Source organism: Falco naumanni, chromosome W (assembly GCF_017639655.2).
Source record: "Falco naumanni isolate bFalNau1 chromosome W, bFalNau1.pat, whole genome shotgun sequence".
Lineage (NCBI taxonomy): Eukaryota > Metazoa > Chordata > Aves > Falconiformes > Falconidae > Falco > Falco naumanni.
The window spans coordinates 14,800,554-14,813,994 of record NC_054079.1 but is presented as its reverse complement, the minus strand read 5'-3'; the positions used below and the strand labels follow the sequence as shown (position 1 = coordinate 14,813,994).

At 42.5% G+C, this 13,441-nt stretch overlaps 1 protein-coding gene across 1 annotated transcript; it reads left to right on the top strand.

The window, feature by feature from the left end:
- Positions 1–8,982: 8,982 nt before the first annotated feature.
- On the top strand, positions 8,983–10,045 carry LOC121080518 (protein NYNRIN-like). The gene has a single exon (XM_040578581.1). It carries the CDS (start codon positions 9,051–9,053, stop codon positions 9,897–9,899), a length of 849 nt encoding a protein of 282 aa, XP_040434515.1. The 5' UTR covers positions 8,983–9,050; the 3' UTR covers positions 9,900–10,045.
- The last annotated feature ends 3,396 nt before the right edge of the window (positions 10,046–13,441 follow it).

The window sequence follows — 13,441 nt, the reverse complement described above, 5'->3', positions numbered from 1 at the left end:
CATGCTTCTCTCTAGGCCATACCTTAAGGATGGTTTCCTTAGAGGGCTGAGAACAGGAAAGCTGTCATGCAAGTGGTTGCTCAGACTTAATACCCTTTAATACAAAGAGAAGACACTGATGCTTCACTTAATGTGTTTGCATGTACATTCACCATTTACATTCAGTGGTGCAAACCATGCACACCCTGGGACAGGTCAGTATTTTCACCTCTGGCCCACAGAGTTTGTTGGCACTGCAGTATTGCCATATGCAAACAGGTGCTCTGACCACAGACCAAACACCTTTGACTAAAGGTTTTTACTAAACAATTCATCAAGTAGTGAGCAACCTCTCCTAAGAATAACATAAGATATAGATAAGGCAGAAATTGTTTCCTAGCTACCAAAGGAGCCTTAAGCAGGCAATTCAGCAATTTTTCTTTTTGAGTTTTTAGACTGAGGAGAAATTTCCTGAAAAGAATCCATCCTTTGTTTGCAGAATACTTCTGAGGTTACGTTTGCAGAAGCAGTTATGTATCTCAGTATGTTCTGTTGTCCAAAGGGATCCATCCAAAGTGTCTTCTGTCACCCTCCCTTTTCATGCTCACTACTCAACCTGCAGCTACTGAAGCTAAAGGGTCTCCTGGTACTTATTGCAATGCATAAGGATGCACAACAGTGACACTCCTGGTGTGATGGGGCCTCAGTCTGAGCCCAGTCATGCCACAGAAAAGCCAGTGGGATAACTCTAGTCTAGTTAGGTTATCCCAGGTGTGTCTTCCTCTTAGGAACAAGACACAGACACACACATAACATATCTCACAGGCCAAATTCTGTTCTCTGTTACCAGTATCAAATTGGAATAACTCCAGTTAAGACAGCCATTGACATTTAATTACATCACTCTGCTGGGTTATTCTGGATTGATGTTGCTACATGAGAATAGAACTTGGCCCTTAATATAATGTATACTTTTATAAAGAGGATGATAGATGTCAAAAAATGTAAATTTATTTGCTAAAAAGGTCTGCACTGTCCTTGAAGATGCTAGGAAGACCCTAGGAAAGCTTCAGGTTAAGATAAAGTTTAAAATGAGATGAGACCTCCCTTCTCCTGGGAAGAGTGACTACGTATAATTACAGTTCCACGACCATGTTAGGCCCTAATAGTTTCCAGTATTTGCAAGTCTATGTGCCATCAGTGTAAGGAGACTTATAAATCAAATGCCAGTCTTTGTAGCTTGTCCTGGCACTTCTAAGATGAGACAGTTATGCTTCACCAGCCTTTATCCAGAAGAGCTAATGCTACTAAATTAACAATATGACTCTAAGTTTTTAATTAATTTTCCAATGCAGCTTGCCTTAGCAGGCAATGTAGATATGAAGTTCAAAATTTGCATGGAAAGGAAAAGCCTGTTAGGAAGTCAGCAATTAATGACATAGAGCAACACAGCTAGCACCAAGTTTTTAGGGCTATAACATAATTACTGTAATTATGTGAGCTATCTACAAGTATATATATATGTACAGACAGATCCCAATGGATTGAACTGACTTTTTTTTTTTTTATTTTGGATGATTCTTGGCTGAAAAAACTCCTCTATCTCTCTTCCTTCACTCCTATACACGCATATAACTTCCAGGCCCTATATCTGTCATCTCATTTATGTCATTGAGGTTGAGGCTACCCATGTCCATAGGGATGGAAGAGTGTTTGTGTGAGGATCTGTGCAAATGCAACCCAAGCAAGCAGACTTGGTTTTGTTTCTAATTCCTCATACCTATAGCCTGGAAGGGTAAATACTGATAAAAGGACCTGCAGCTGCATGAGGGGATGCATGAGAAGATTCAGCAGATTTCCATAATTTGAACAGCTTGGGATCCTCTTCCTTATCTTGAAGGGTTCAGGTGACTCTGACCAGACCCTGGGAAGGGAAAACAAGGCTCAGGGGAATAGGAAGGTCCTGGCTAGTGATAGGTTCCTTCAGAACAGGCCAGGTCAGGCTGTTTCAGCATTTCCCCAGTACCTCTTTCCTATCTGGAAACCAGTGTTCAGATGGTTGAAATGTTCACTGTGCTCCCATCCCTGTCCACTCAGTGGACTCATGATGGTTCGTTTACTATGATCTCGAAGCGCAAAAAATCAAGGCGACCATGCCAAGGGGTTATGCTTTGATCAAACAGCGCAACTTTATTGTTTGCCCGTAAAGTGGTGTGTGATAGATAGACAGGAAACGAAGAAAAGGTAAAGAGAAAAGGAAAGAGGATTATAGCTACCACCACGAGTCCAAGGCATCCCTATGGTCCCAGGTCCAGGCAGCATCCCGTCAGTCCTTCTGATCATCCTGATCCTTGGTGGAGAAGATCTCCAAAGTTCGGTTGCTAAGGAGCCATCTTTTATGGCAAACAACACACCTTGCTCCTCCTCTGGCCCATGGATTGTTGCCAGTCTCCGCCTTCTCGAGCAAGGTTACCACGCATGTCCAAAGAGGAGTGCCTGAGGCGTGGTTTGCCTTAGAGGTGGGTAGCTTCAGACCAGGAGGTGTCTTTTTGTATTATAATGATATTATAATGAAGAAAGTTCACCTGAAGTTCAAGTTTTCTGGTTCATTGCTATGACAGTGGTTGTGATCCATCTTCTGGACAGCTGTTATGCAGCCTTATCGTAGTTGTTCCTTTCAAACTCAGGTAGCAGGGAATGGCACAGTACTCCTCATACCATGCAGTTCTCTTTCCCAGGGTCTTTGTGTCTTGATGTCCATGAGGACCACATTCCATCTCCAGGCCTCTGTTGGCAATGTTGAGACAATATCGTTCTCTTTGGACTAACTCTTACACATATCCTAGACTATATGGTACTTTTTGTAACAGCCTGAGTTATGTCAGTCATACCACGTGTCTCAATTTTGACATCAGCAGAATTACCTGACATAAAACCAGTGTGATGCAAGGGAGATTAATATCTTTTTCACTGGTATATTGTTGAGGATTGTGCAGATTGTTTCAGCCTGATAATAATAAGATGGCAAAACTACACACATAATTCCTTGCTTGTCTGAGAATGGTAAAAAAATGTAATTGTCTAGGGAAAATATTAACTATTTCACATAGATTAAAATAGAAAAATCTCTTTTGGCTTCATTACAACTTCCTCGTTAATGTTTTATAATTTTTGTTCTGCATTTTAAAAAAATTGACATCTCAGGGTGGGCTAACTCTACAAATGTCAGTTCCTGGGTGGGTTTGTCCTTATACAATTAGAAATAAAGCACAGAACATCCAGAACAGATGGGACTGCTGCACAAAACAATATCTCCTTCTTTACTCTCATTTTTCCCACTCAAGTTCTGTTTCACACAAGATATTTAAACTATGGAATCAAATTAGAGTTAATCAGCCAGAGCATTTTGTAATTAATAAGAAGGTTATATCCTGTGTGGAATGGTGGAATTTCACAATCCACCACCAAGCAAGCCTGTGGCTTTTTCACCAGTTTATCTGGGTTAAACTCTGTTTTGTATGGGAACAGGGTAAGTGAGGAATAAATCCATTCAGACAGAGTTACTCCATATTTATATGGGGGTAATAGCAAATCTACTACAGAAATAGGTACAGAGCCTTTGTTTTGAGTAGCAGATGCAGAGTCTAGACAAGTCTAGCACTGTGACAGCCCTGAGAGAGAGGGGGTTAAGAGATAAAGTTTAACGATTATGATAGTCTGTTTAGCTGTTTAGGGTAAAAGTTGTAAAATTTAAGCAGTTTGCCAAATATTACACGGTTTGCTTGGGTACTGTGATAAGGTGTACGGGAGTAAAGGGCTTCATGACCATATAAGTCCAAAGAAAGATTACAACCTTGCAAGAACAAGCCAAAGCTGGTTCTGCGGTTTGGACAAAGAGCAGGACGTTACTGAGCCTGCGCCAGATGTGGGGGTCACGAGGAAGACTCACCTGCCTTCATCCTCAGGACCCCTGACGACCACCACCAGGGGACACTGCGCAAACTCAGTCGGGAGAGAGATATGGAAATGACTTGCAGAACTAATTTTAATACAAAGCGGGGATAGGTAATGCATATGTATAGGCGTATTACATCATATTATGAATATGTAATGAGTTGTCTTATAAAAACAGAGCAAGTTTTCGTGTCAGGCGCGCACGGTTTTGGCGGGACTACTCCCCCGTGCTGCCCAGCGCTGAATAAACATACCTACTTTACAATCTTACAGATTGTGGAGTCTGCTTTCCGCACGTCAGTTTTGGCGAGCCAGGCAGGAGGATCTCCACTCGGCTGCGGGACCGACTGCGGAGCGGACGCTCCTAGGCGCGCCCCGAGCATTTTACTCAGAGGAGTCTCCGCTGCCGGCCGATCACCGCTGGAGTGGACAACAGCCTCTTGAAGCTGCGGATTTAACGGTATGTTTAACGAAGGGACTTAAGCGTGCGCACATTCGGGGCTGCTGATAAATTGCGCAGAGACGTCTGGCGTGCAGCATAGTGCCCGTGGGTTGGGTACCTATAGGGTTTGGGACTGCAGTTTGGGACTGCAATTGGGAAACTCGCTGGCTGATAGAGCGGCCGGTAGCAATCTCGGGGATAGATCGACTGAGTTCAAGGTAACCAGGAGAAGCAGGAGAGGGGTAAGCGGACCTCTGGTAATTCACAAAATATTTGCAGCTGCTAAAAGGTTGTTAACTGGAGCGATGCTATGTTAGATTTCTCTTGGTATTGATTTTGGTTATGGCAATAAGGCATTTGGAATAGACTACCGATTTGAATTTGTCGAACCATAGTGTTTGTGTGAAGTGATGTGTGTGTGATTTTCTCTGAGTGCATGGACGTCCGTGAGAGTGGAATTGAGTGAGAATAAGTGAGAGTGTGGCTGACAGGCATGAAAAGAGAATTTAAAAGTCAGTTTAAATTCCTTAAGAGTATATTGAAAATGAGTAACACCCAAGAAGGGATACTAAAAAAGAGTCCTCTGGGTTGTATACTCGCCCATTGGAAGGATATTGTTGGGAAGGGAAACACAGAAAGTAAAAAGACCCTCATTAAATATTGTAATCAGTGGTGGCCATTGTATAAGTTAGAGGGCGAAGTTAAGTGGCCATTTAATGGAACATTGGATTATAATACTTTGTTACAGCTTATGCTGTTCTTGAGAAGAGAAGGGAAATGGGATGAAGTGTCATATGCAGATATGCTTTTCACGCTGTGAAACCATCCGGAGTGGCAAAGGGACTGTGGGATAACACCCCCACAGGATCCTATGGTACTCGCATTGGAGCGAGAAAATAAAGGGGGTAGAAGTAAACTAAAAAAATGCTGTTCTTCCTGCAGCATTGGGCAGAGGTGTACAAAGGCAGACAAAGTTCACCAAGCCCCAGAACAAGACTTAGATGACTTGTTTAAACCTCCCCCCCCCCCCCCCCGGGCACGGGACCAGGATGCGGACTCGGAAGGAGTTTCAAATCCTCCTGATAGCCCTGTATCTTCCCGCACTCGGCAGAAGTCTATTTTACAAGCACCCCTCCGAGAGGCGGTGGGGCCAGATGGTGGAACAATGCTAATTAAAGTGCCTTTCTCCACTGCTGATTTGAGAGAATGGAGAAAAATTGCAAAGGATTATAGAAGTGACCCGATAAGTGTAGCCAGGCATTTCCAATTTATTGTAAAACAACACAATCCCGATTAGAATGATATACAATTATTATTGGAATATTTGACTGAAACTGAGAAACAGCTAATTTTGAAAACAGCAGGAAATTTGGCCGAAGACCATTATAAAATTACAGGAGGGGATGTTAAGGAACATTTCCCCCTCCAAGACCCAAAGTGGGATGCTAATAGATCGGCACATATGCAAAGATTACAGGAATATCAGGAATGGATTTCGAAGGGAATGGAGAGAGCAATTCCCAAAACTATAAACTGGTCAGCTTTATATGCAGTTAAGCAAACTCCTTCTGAGTCCCCGTCTGAGTTCCTGGATCGGCTGAGGGATGTGATGCGCCGTAACACGCCGCTGGCCCCTGGGTCTGAGGTAGGGATCCAGCAATTAGTTTCTTTATTCCTGGGTCAATCTGCAGGGGACATAAGGCGAAAACTTCAAAAGCTGCGTTCTACAGAAGGTAGAAATTTGGAAATATTGTTAGATGAAGCATGGAGGGTGTTTAGTAATAGAGAAGAAGAATATCGGCGGGGACAAAGGAAATTGATAGCTGCCATTCAAGAAAAAGGGGAACGGAGAGGTGGTAGGCGAGATTCGTCTCGATTGGAAAGGGATCAGTGTGCTATATGCAGGGGCTTTGGTCATTGGAAAAGGGAATGTCCTAGAAACAGGGAAGGGGGTCGGAAAATCTCGGCGAATGTGAAGATAGCCAAGGTAATAGAAGACTGACGGGGACCTGGGGAATCTACCCTAGCGGATCCACTGGTTACAATTAAGCTAGGGGAAAAGCAGCAACAAGTGGAGTTTTTGATAGATACAGGAGCGACATATTCGGTTTTAAATCAAGCCTTAATGCCTTTAGGAGATGATTACGTTGTAGTACAGGGAGCAACTGGCCAAAGTGAAAAGGCGTATTTTTGCAAACCTTTGAAGTATAAATTGGGAAAACAATGGGGTATCCATAAGTTCTTATATATGCCCAACTCTCCAAAGGCACTTTTGGGGAGAGATTTGTTGGAACAATTAGGAGCAAAGATCACGTTTGAAAAAGGGGAAATTACTTTGGAGGTAAAGGATCAACAATATACACAGGCATTAAGTCTAGTCCTAACTAGTCTCCCCTCAGAAGGGAAAATCGATGAGGAAATTCTGAACCAAGTGTATCCAGGAGTCTGGGCTACTGATGTGCCTGGAAGAGCGAAAAATGCTCCACCTGTTGAAGTTAAGATAAAGGAAGGTTAACGACCGGTAAGGATTAAACAATATCCTCTAAAGAAAGAGGACAGGGAAGGAATCCGGACAGTGATAGAAAAATTTTTGCAGCTAGGACTATTAAAGGAATGTGAGTCTGAATTCAATACTCCTATATTACCTATTCGGAAGTCCGATGGGTCATATAGGGTGGTTCAAGACTTGCGAGCAGTGAACAGGATTACTGAGGATCTCTACCCAGTCGTGGCAAACCCGTATACCCTACTGACTGTATTGGCACCTGAATTAATCTGGTTTACTGTTCTAGATTTAAAGGATGCTTTCTTTTGCCTCCCTCTCCACGAAGCCAGTCAAAAGTTGTTTGCATTCGAGTGGGAAAATCCTAAAAGTGGTCGAAAGACCCAGCTCACTTGGACGGTGTTGCCGCAAGGGTTTAAGAATAGTCCTACCATTTTTGGCAATCAGCTTGCGAGAGACCTGGAATCCTGGGAAGCCCCGTCCGAGAAAGGAAAATTGTTACAGTATGTGGATGACATTCTGATCGCTACCAACACAGAGGAAGATTGTATGGCATGGACGGTGAGTCTGTTGAATTTCTTAGGGCTTCAAGGATACAGGGTGTCTAGGAAGAAGGCTCAGGTAATGCAGCGTAAAGTGAATTATTTGGGCTATGAAATCAGTGCGGGACAGAGAACTTTGGGGCAGGCCCGCAAAGAGGTGATATGCCAAACTAAAAAACCCCAGACGGTAAAGGAATTGCAAACCTTTCTGGGAATGACAGGGTGGTGTCGATTGTGGATCTACAAGTATGGACTGCTTGTTAAACCATTATATGCGCTGACAGCAACTGAGCAGAAACACCTCGAATGGAATAAAGAGGCCGAACAAGCTTTTGAACAACTAAAGAAGGCTCTGATGTCAGCCCCGGCCTTAGGACTCCCGGATGTGGGTAAGCCGTTTCTCCTTTTCTCTCACGAGAAACAGGGCATTGCCCTAGGAATATTGGCACAGGAGCTAGGTCCGTATCGTCGGGCAGTTGGCTACCTCTCTAAACAGTTAGACGCAACTGCAAAGGGCTGGTCTGGATGCCTAAGGGCAGTTGCGGCTGTGATACTAAATATACAGGAAGCCCGAAAATTCACCCTGGGCCAGAAAATGACTGTTTTTGTGTCCCATGCAGTGTCGGCAGTATTGGAAGCAAAGGGTGGACACTGGCTATCTCCACAAAGATTCCTGCGATATCAAGCTGTAATAGTGGAACAGGATGATGTGGAAATTGTGGTTACTAACATTGTCAACCCAGCTTCTTTTCTCAGCGGAAACACAGGAGAGCCAGTGCATCATGACTGCCTAGAAACTATTGAAGCGACATACGCAAGTCGCCCAGACTTAAAGGATAGCCCCATAGAAAACGGAGAAAACTGGTTCACAGACGGGAGCAGCTATGTCCTGAATGGCAATCGACACGCTGGATACGCCATCACCACCAGTCAAGAGGTAATAGAGTCAGGACCTTTGCCCATGAACACCTCCGCACAAAAGGCAAAAATAATTGCCCTAACTCGAGCTCTGGAGTTGGCTCAGGGCAAAACTGTAAACATTTACACAGACTCAAAATATGCTTTTGGAGTTGTACACGCACATGGAGCAATTTGGAAAGAAAGAGGTTTATTGAACTCCCAAGGGAAAAATATCAAACATGCAGAAGAAATTCTGAAATTACTAGAAGCTGTCCAACTCCCTGAGAAAGTGGCAATTATGCATATTAAGGCACACAAGAAAGTGAGCTCAGATTTGGAAAAAGGGAATGAACTGGCGGATAGAGAGGCAAAACAAGTGGCCAAAACAAAAATAAAAGTAGCAGGGGCTTTAATCCCCGATAGGCATATTTCCCTACAAGATAAACCAAAATACACTAGGGAAGATCAGAAACTTATTTCAGACTTAGAAGGATCATATAATAAAGAGGGATGGGCTTATACCTCACAGGGAAAGTTAATTGTCCCCTCATATTTACTGTGGCACTTAATACAGGAAGAACATAGGAAGAGACATTGAGGAATGGAGGCTCTGTGTAAACATCTGATAAAAGATATTGTAGCTAGAAACTTATAGACCACAGTGAGACAGGTGACTCAACAGTGTGACCTTTGCCTCCAGACTAATCCAAAGAATACTCCCAAATTAGAAATGGGCCAGATTGGAAAGGGTAATGGGCCTGGACAACAATGGCAGGTTGATTTCACAGAACTACCAAGAAAAGGGGGGTACCGATATTTGCTGGTATTAACCGATACCTTTTCAGGTTGGCCAGAAGCGTTCCCAACCAGAACTGCCAAGGCTCGGGAGGTAACTAAAATATTAATACAAGAAATAATACCTCGCTTTGGGGTTCCAGCAACCATATCCTCTGACAGAGGACCACACTTTGTTTCAAAAATAGTGCAACAAATCAGCCACCATTTAAGTATAGATTGGCAACTTCACACCCCATATCGCCCTCAGTCGAGTGGCCAAGTGGAGAAAATGAACCACTTAATCAAACAGCAAATTGTAAAATTGGGACAAGAAGCAAACTTGCCATGGCCTCAGTCTCTCCCTTTAGCCCTTTTGCGTATACGAACAAGACCGAGGGCAAGGGAAGGACTGAGCCCTTTTGAAATTCTGTATGGACGCCCCTATGGAATACAAAAGGGGACATCAATGCAAATTGGGGATGAAATTATGACTTCCTATATGGTGGCATTGAGCAAGCAGCTCAATAAAATTGGAAAACATGTAGTTGGGACCCGAGGAAGGGGTCTGGATGGGCCTGTACATGATATCCAACCTGGAGATTATGTATATGTAAAGTCTCTTGTAGAAAAAACCTTGAAACCACAGTGGGAAGGACCATACCAAGTACTCCTCACCTCCTTCACAGCAATCAAAATTAAAGAACAGAATGCCTGGATTCATCATACCCGTGTGAAGAAGTCGCCACAAAAGCTTTGGACATCAGAAATTCAAGGGCCATTAAAGCTCAAGCTAAAAAGATAGGATGTGGGTTAAATTTAACATGATTCTGATAATTTTACAGGTGATAGACACAGCGGCCTGGCGAGAGAACTGGTATGTACAGGCGATTCAAAACATCACCAAAATTTTAAATAAGACAGATTGTTGGATCTGTACCCAAATGCCAAGACATTCTGGTTATGAGATACCGTTAATAGGCATCCCACTGCCAGTTTCCCTGATGAACCGCCAAGACAGCTCCTTTTGGGGAAATACAATCTGGAGCACAGACCCTCAGGTTAAGTGGGGACGAGAATTAAAAATCACTGTCGAAGAGACCAGCATATTAGGGGATAACTGCCTGGTAAGTTCGGGAAAAGGACTGTTCGTGGGAGAACACCCAAATTGTAACAGAAGTCATACATTAAATATGACAGGTAGAGATTTGGGATTTTTAAAATTGAACTATACCGGTCTCCCGACCCCATGAGGGACAGGGTGGTATTGGTTGTGTGGCACAATGGCTCGTAAAGTCTTACCCATAAGATGGCGAGGAGCATGCACTCTGGGAGGTCTGGTCCCCAATATTACTATCATTGATGGGTCAACGCGACCCCCCCATAAGGAAAAAACGGAACATCGTAAATAACCCCCTCATAAACAGACCAACGAGTTTCCACAGTTTTGCGCGATGGTTCATTCCGTTTTTAGGGGTTAGTGAGTTGGAAAAGGCAATAATAAACATCTCAGCTGTAATAGAAACAGTAAAAAATAGGACAGTTGATGCTCTCCTGGCACTTCAGAAGAAAGTTACTGACTTATCAAAAATAGCGTCACAGAATCGGATGGCTTTAGATTTGCTATTAGCCTTCCAAGGGGGGGTATGCACTGTGATCAATGTAGATTGTTGCATGTATGCATATCAAAGCGGGCAAATTACAGAGGACCTCCAAGAAATTAGGAAACAAGTAAATATTCTACATAAAGTGACACAAGATAACACTTCTTGGGGCTTTTCTGAATTATGGGAGAAATTGACATCCTGGTTGCCCAATCTAACATGGTTAAAACAATTCTTTGTAATGATCATTGTGATTGTCTTTCTACTTTTAATCATTGGTATAGCTATCCGTTGTGAATTTTGGTGTCTTAAGGGAACTGGAAATTCCTATAGTGAATGGAAGAGAAATCAACTGCGACAAAAATTAGAATCTAATCAATACTTCGAGACTGAGTAAAAGAATTTACTAATTTCTTAGAAAAGGGGGGACTGAGAGAGAGGGGGTTAAGAGATAAAGTTTAACGATTATGATAGTCTGTTTAGCTGTTTAGGGTAAAAGTTGTAAAATTTAAGCAGTTTGCCAAATATTACACAGTTTGCTTGGGTACTGTGATAAGGTGTACGGGAGTAAAGGGCTTCATGACCATATAAGTCCAAAGAAAGATTACAACCTTGCAAGAACAAGCCAAAGCTGGTTCTGCGGTTTGGACAAAGAGCAGGACGTTACTGAGCCTGCGCCAGATGTGGGGGTCACGAGGAAGACTCACCTGCCTTCATCCTCAGGACCCCTGACGACCACCACCAGGGGACACTGCGCAAACTCAGTCGGGAGAGAGATATGGAAATGACTTGCAGAACTAATTTTAATACAAAGCGGGGATAGGTAATGCATATGTATAGGCATATTACATCATATTATGAATATGTAATGAGTTGTCTTATAAAAACAGAGCAAGTTTTCGTGTTAGGCGCGCACGGTTTTGGCGGGACTACTCCCCCGTGCTGCCCAGCGCTGAATAAACATACCTACTTTACAATCTTACAGATTGTGGAGTCTGCTTTCCGCACGTCAGCCCATTATGAAGCACTATGGAGGAGCTTGACCCTGTTGCTCAGACTGGGTCCCCTCTGAATACTCCTACTGGCATCACTGCTTCATTACTGTGTCATTACTCCTGCTGGCCTCCTGCTCTGCAGCAGCAACAGGAGATGAGGATATGGCAACTCCCTTTGCTAAAACAAAGTCCTTCTAAAGCCCTAGGAAGAAGCGAGAAAAAAAGAGGAACTTCCCTTGCTCCAAGTTTCCCATGCAAGCTGTACTGAGGATCTCACTTCCCTCCCAGCATCTGTGGAGAATTATATCTCATTTGCTCACTCTTTCAGAGATTCCTCCTTCAATCCTGTTTTCTCTTCTTTTTAGCTCTCCTGAGTGGGTATGAAGAGTGATATGTCTGCTGATGGTGATAAAAAGCAACATCACTGCTGGCTTCCATAAGTGGAGCCCTGCCAATGTCGATCACTGTTACAGAGACTAACCTATCTCAGCTGTCCACAGAAATCTGAAATCTTCCTCAGGGTTTTAGCCATGCTACAGACAAACAGTCCAAAGATGCTGAGCCCTTGAAGTTTCCTCACACCGCTACAATTCTTTACCTGAGAAGTAACCCTGGTATTTAACCGCACTCTTGGAGAGCCAAATGCTGCATACACTCTCCCAGATGCTTCCAAGGGACTTCCAGAGGCAGTAATCACATATCCTACAGATTTTGTAAAGGAACAATGAAGAAGCTCAGATAATGTGAGTTAAAATTATTTGAGAAGGGATTCAAAAGCCTTTGAAAAATATTAAGGCAGAACCAATCTAGACTATTGAGTATTAAATTGGCATGCACTTTGTTTATCCTTTTAACTTGCATTGTACAGACCACCCTTTTCTGGATGTGTACAGAGGAAAACCACTCCAACACGTTGCAGTGATTCTCTTCTGGTTGTTTGCTTTTGACTAGTTTCTAAGCAGAAGTAAATCAGTGGAGCTATTTTGCAATGTTTATTTTAAAACATTCTGTTCTTGTATATAAAACAGTTAAGAGTTACAGTAAATTGGTATTACTTAAATGCTATCTTCACACTTCTCCCAAGACTGGTAAGTCTAAAATATTCTACCTGAGTTGTTTCATGGCATAGCTGTGGCAATTGCCCAAGCATGAAGATACACTTATATTTTTTTGTCCAGGGATGACACTGTAAATGTATCTTTAGCTTATGGGAAAGCAAAAAGCAACTGTTTAGTAAATAAATATTTTTATACCTATCTCTCAGATAAATAAACTGAAACATAAACTGATGCACAAATGGGTTCAGTGATGACAGAATTATTGAACAATTAATCCACAGTGTGAATGAGCCCAAAGCTGTAGATGGCACTGTCCCTCGCTTATTTCAAAGTAATTCTGCTTATTCACAGAATGATTTTCTCTAAAAGGCCCTCTGATTTCTAATAACAAGCTAGCATATGTTCTATTAGTAAAGAACAAATGAAGAAAAAAAGCGCTATCACATCAGTTTATATTTAAAATGCAATGTTATGCATAAATATGTACAAAGCCAACAAAACAGCTGCATTTTATGCAAGAGAGATGAAAGAAGTTATTAGAGAACTGTTGTTCTGATCTACTAAATTTCTTCAGTATCTTCAGAGTACTTTTCAAATGGGTAGAGATATTTTCTTTAATAACTAAAACCTACAAATTTATTTAGTACCCATCATTTTCCTGAATTGTCTTACTAAATTTAATGGTAACTC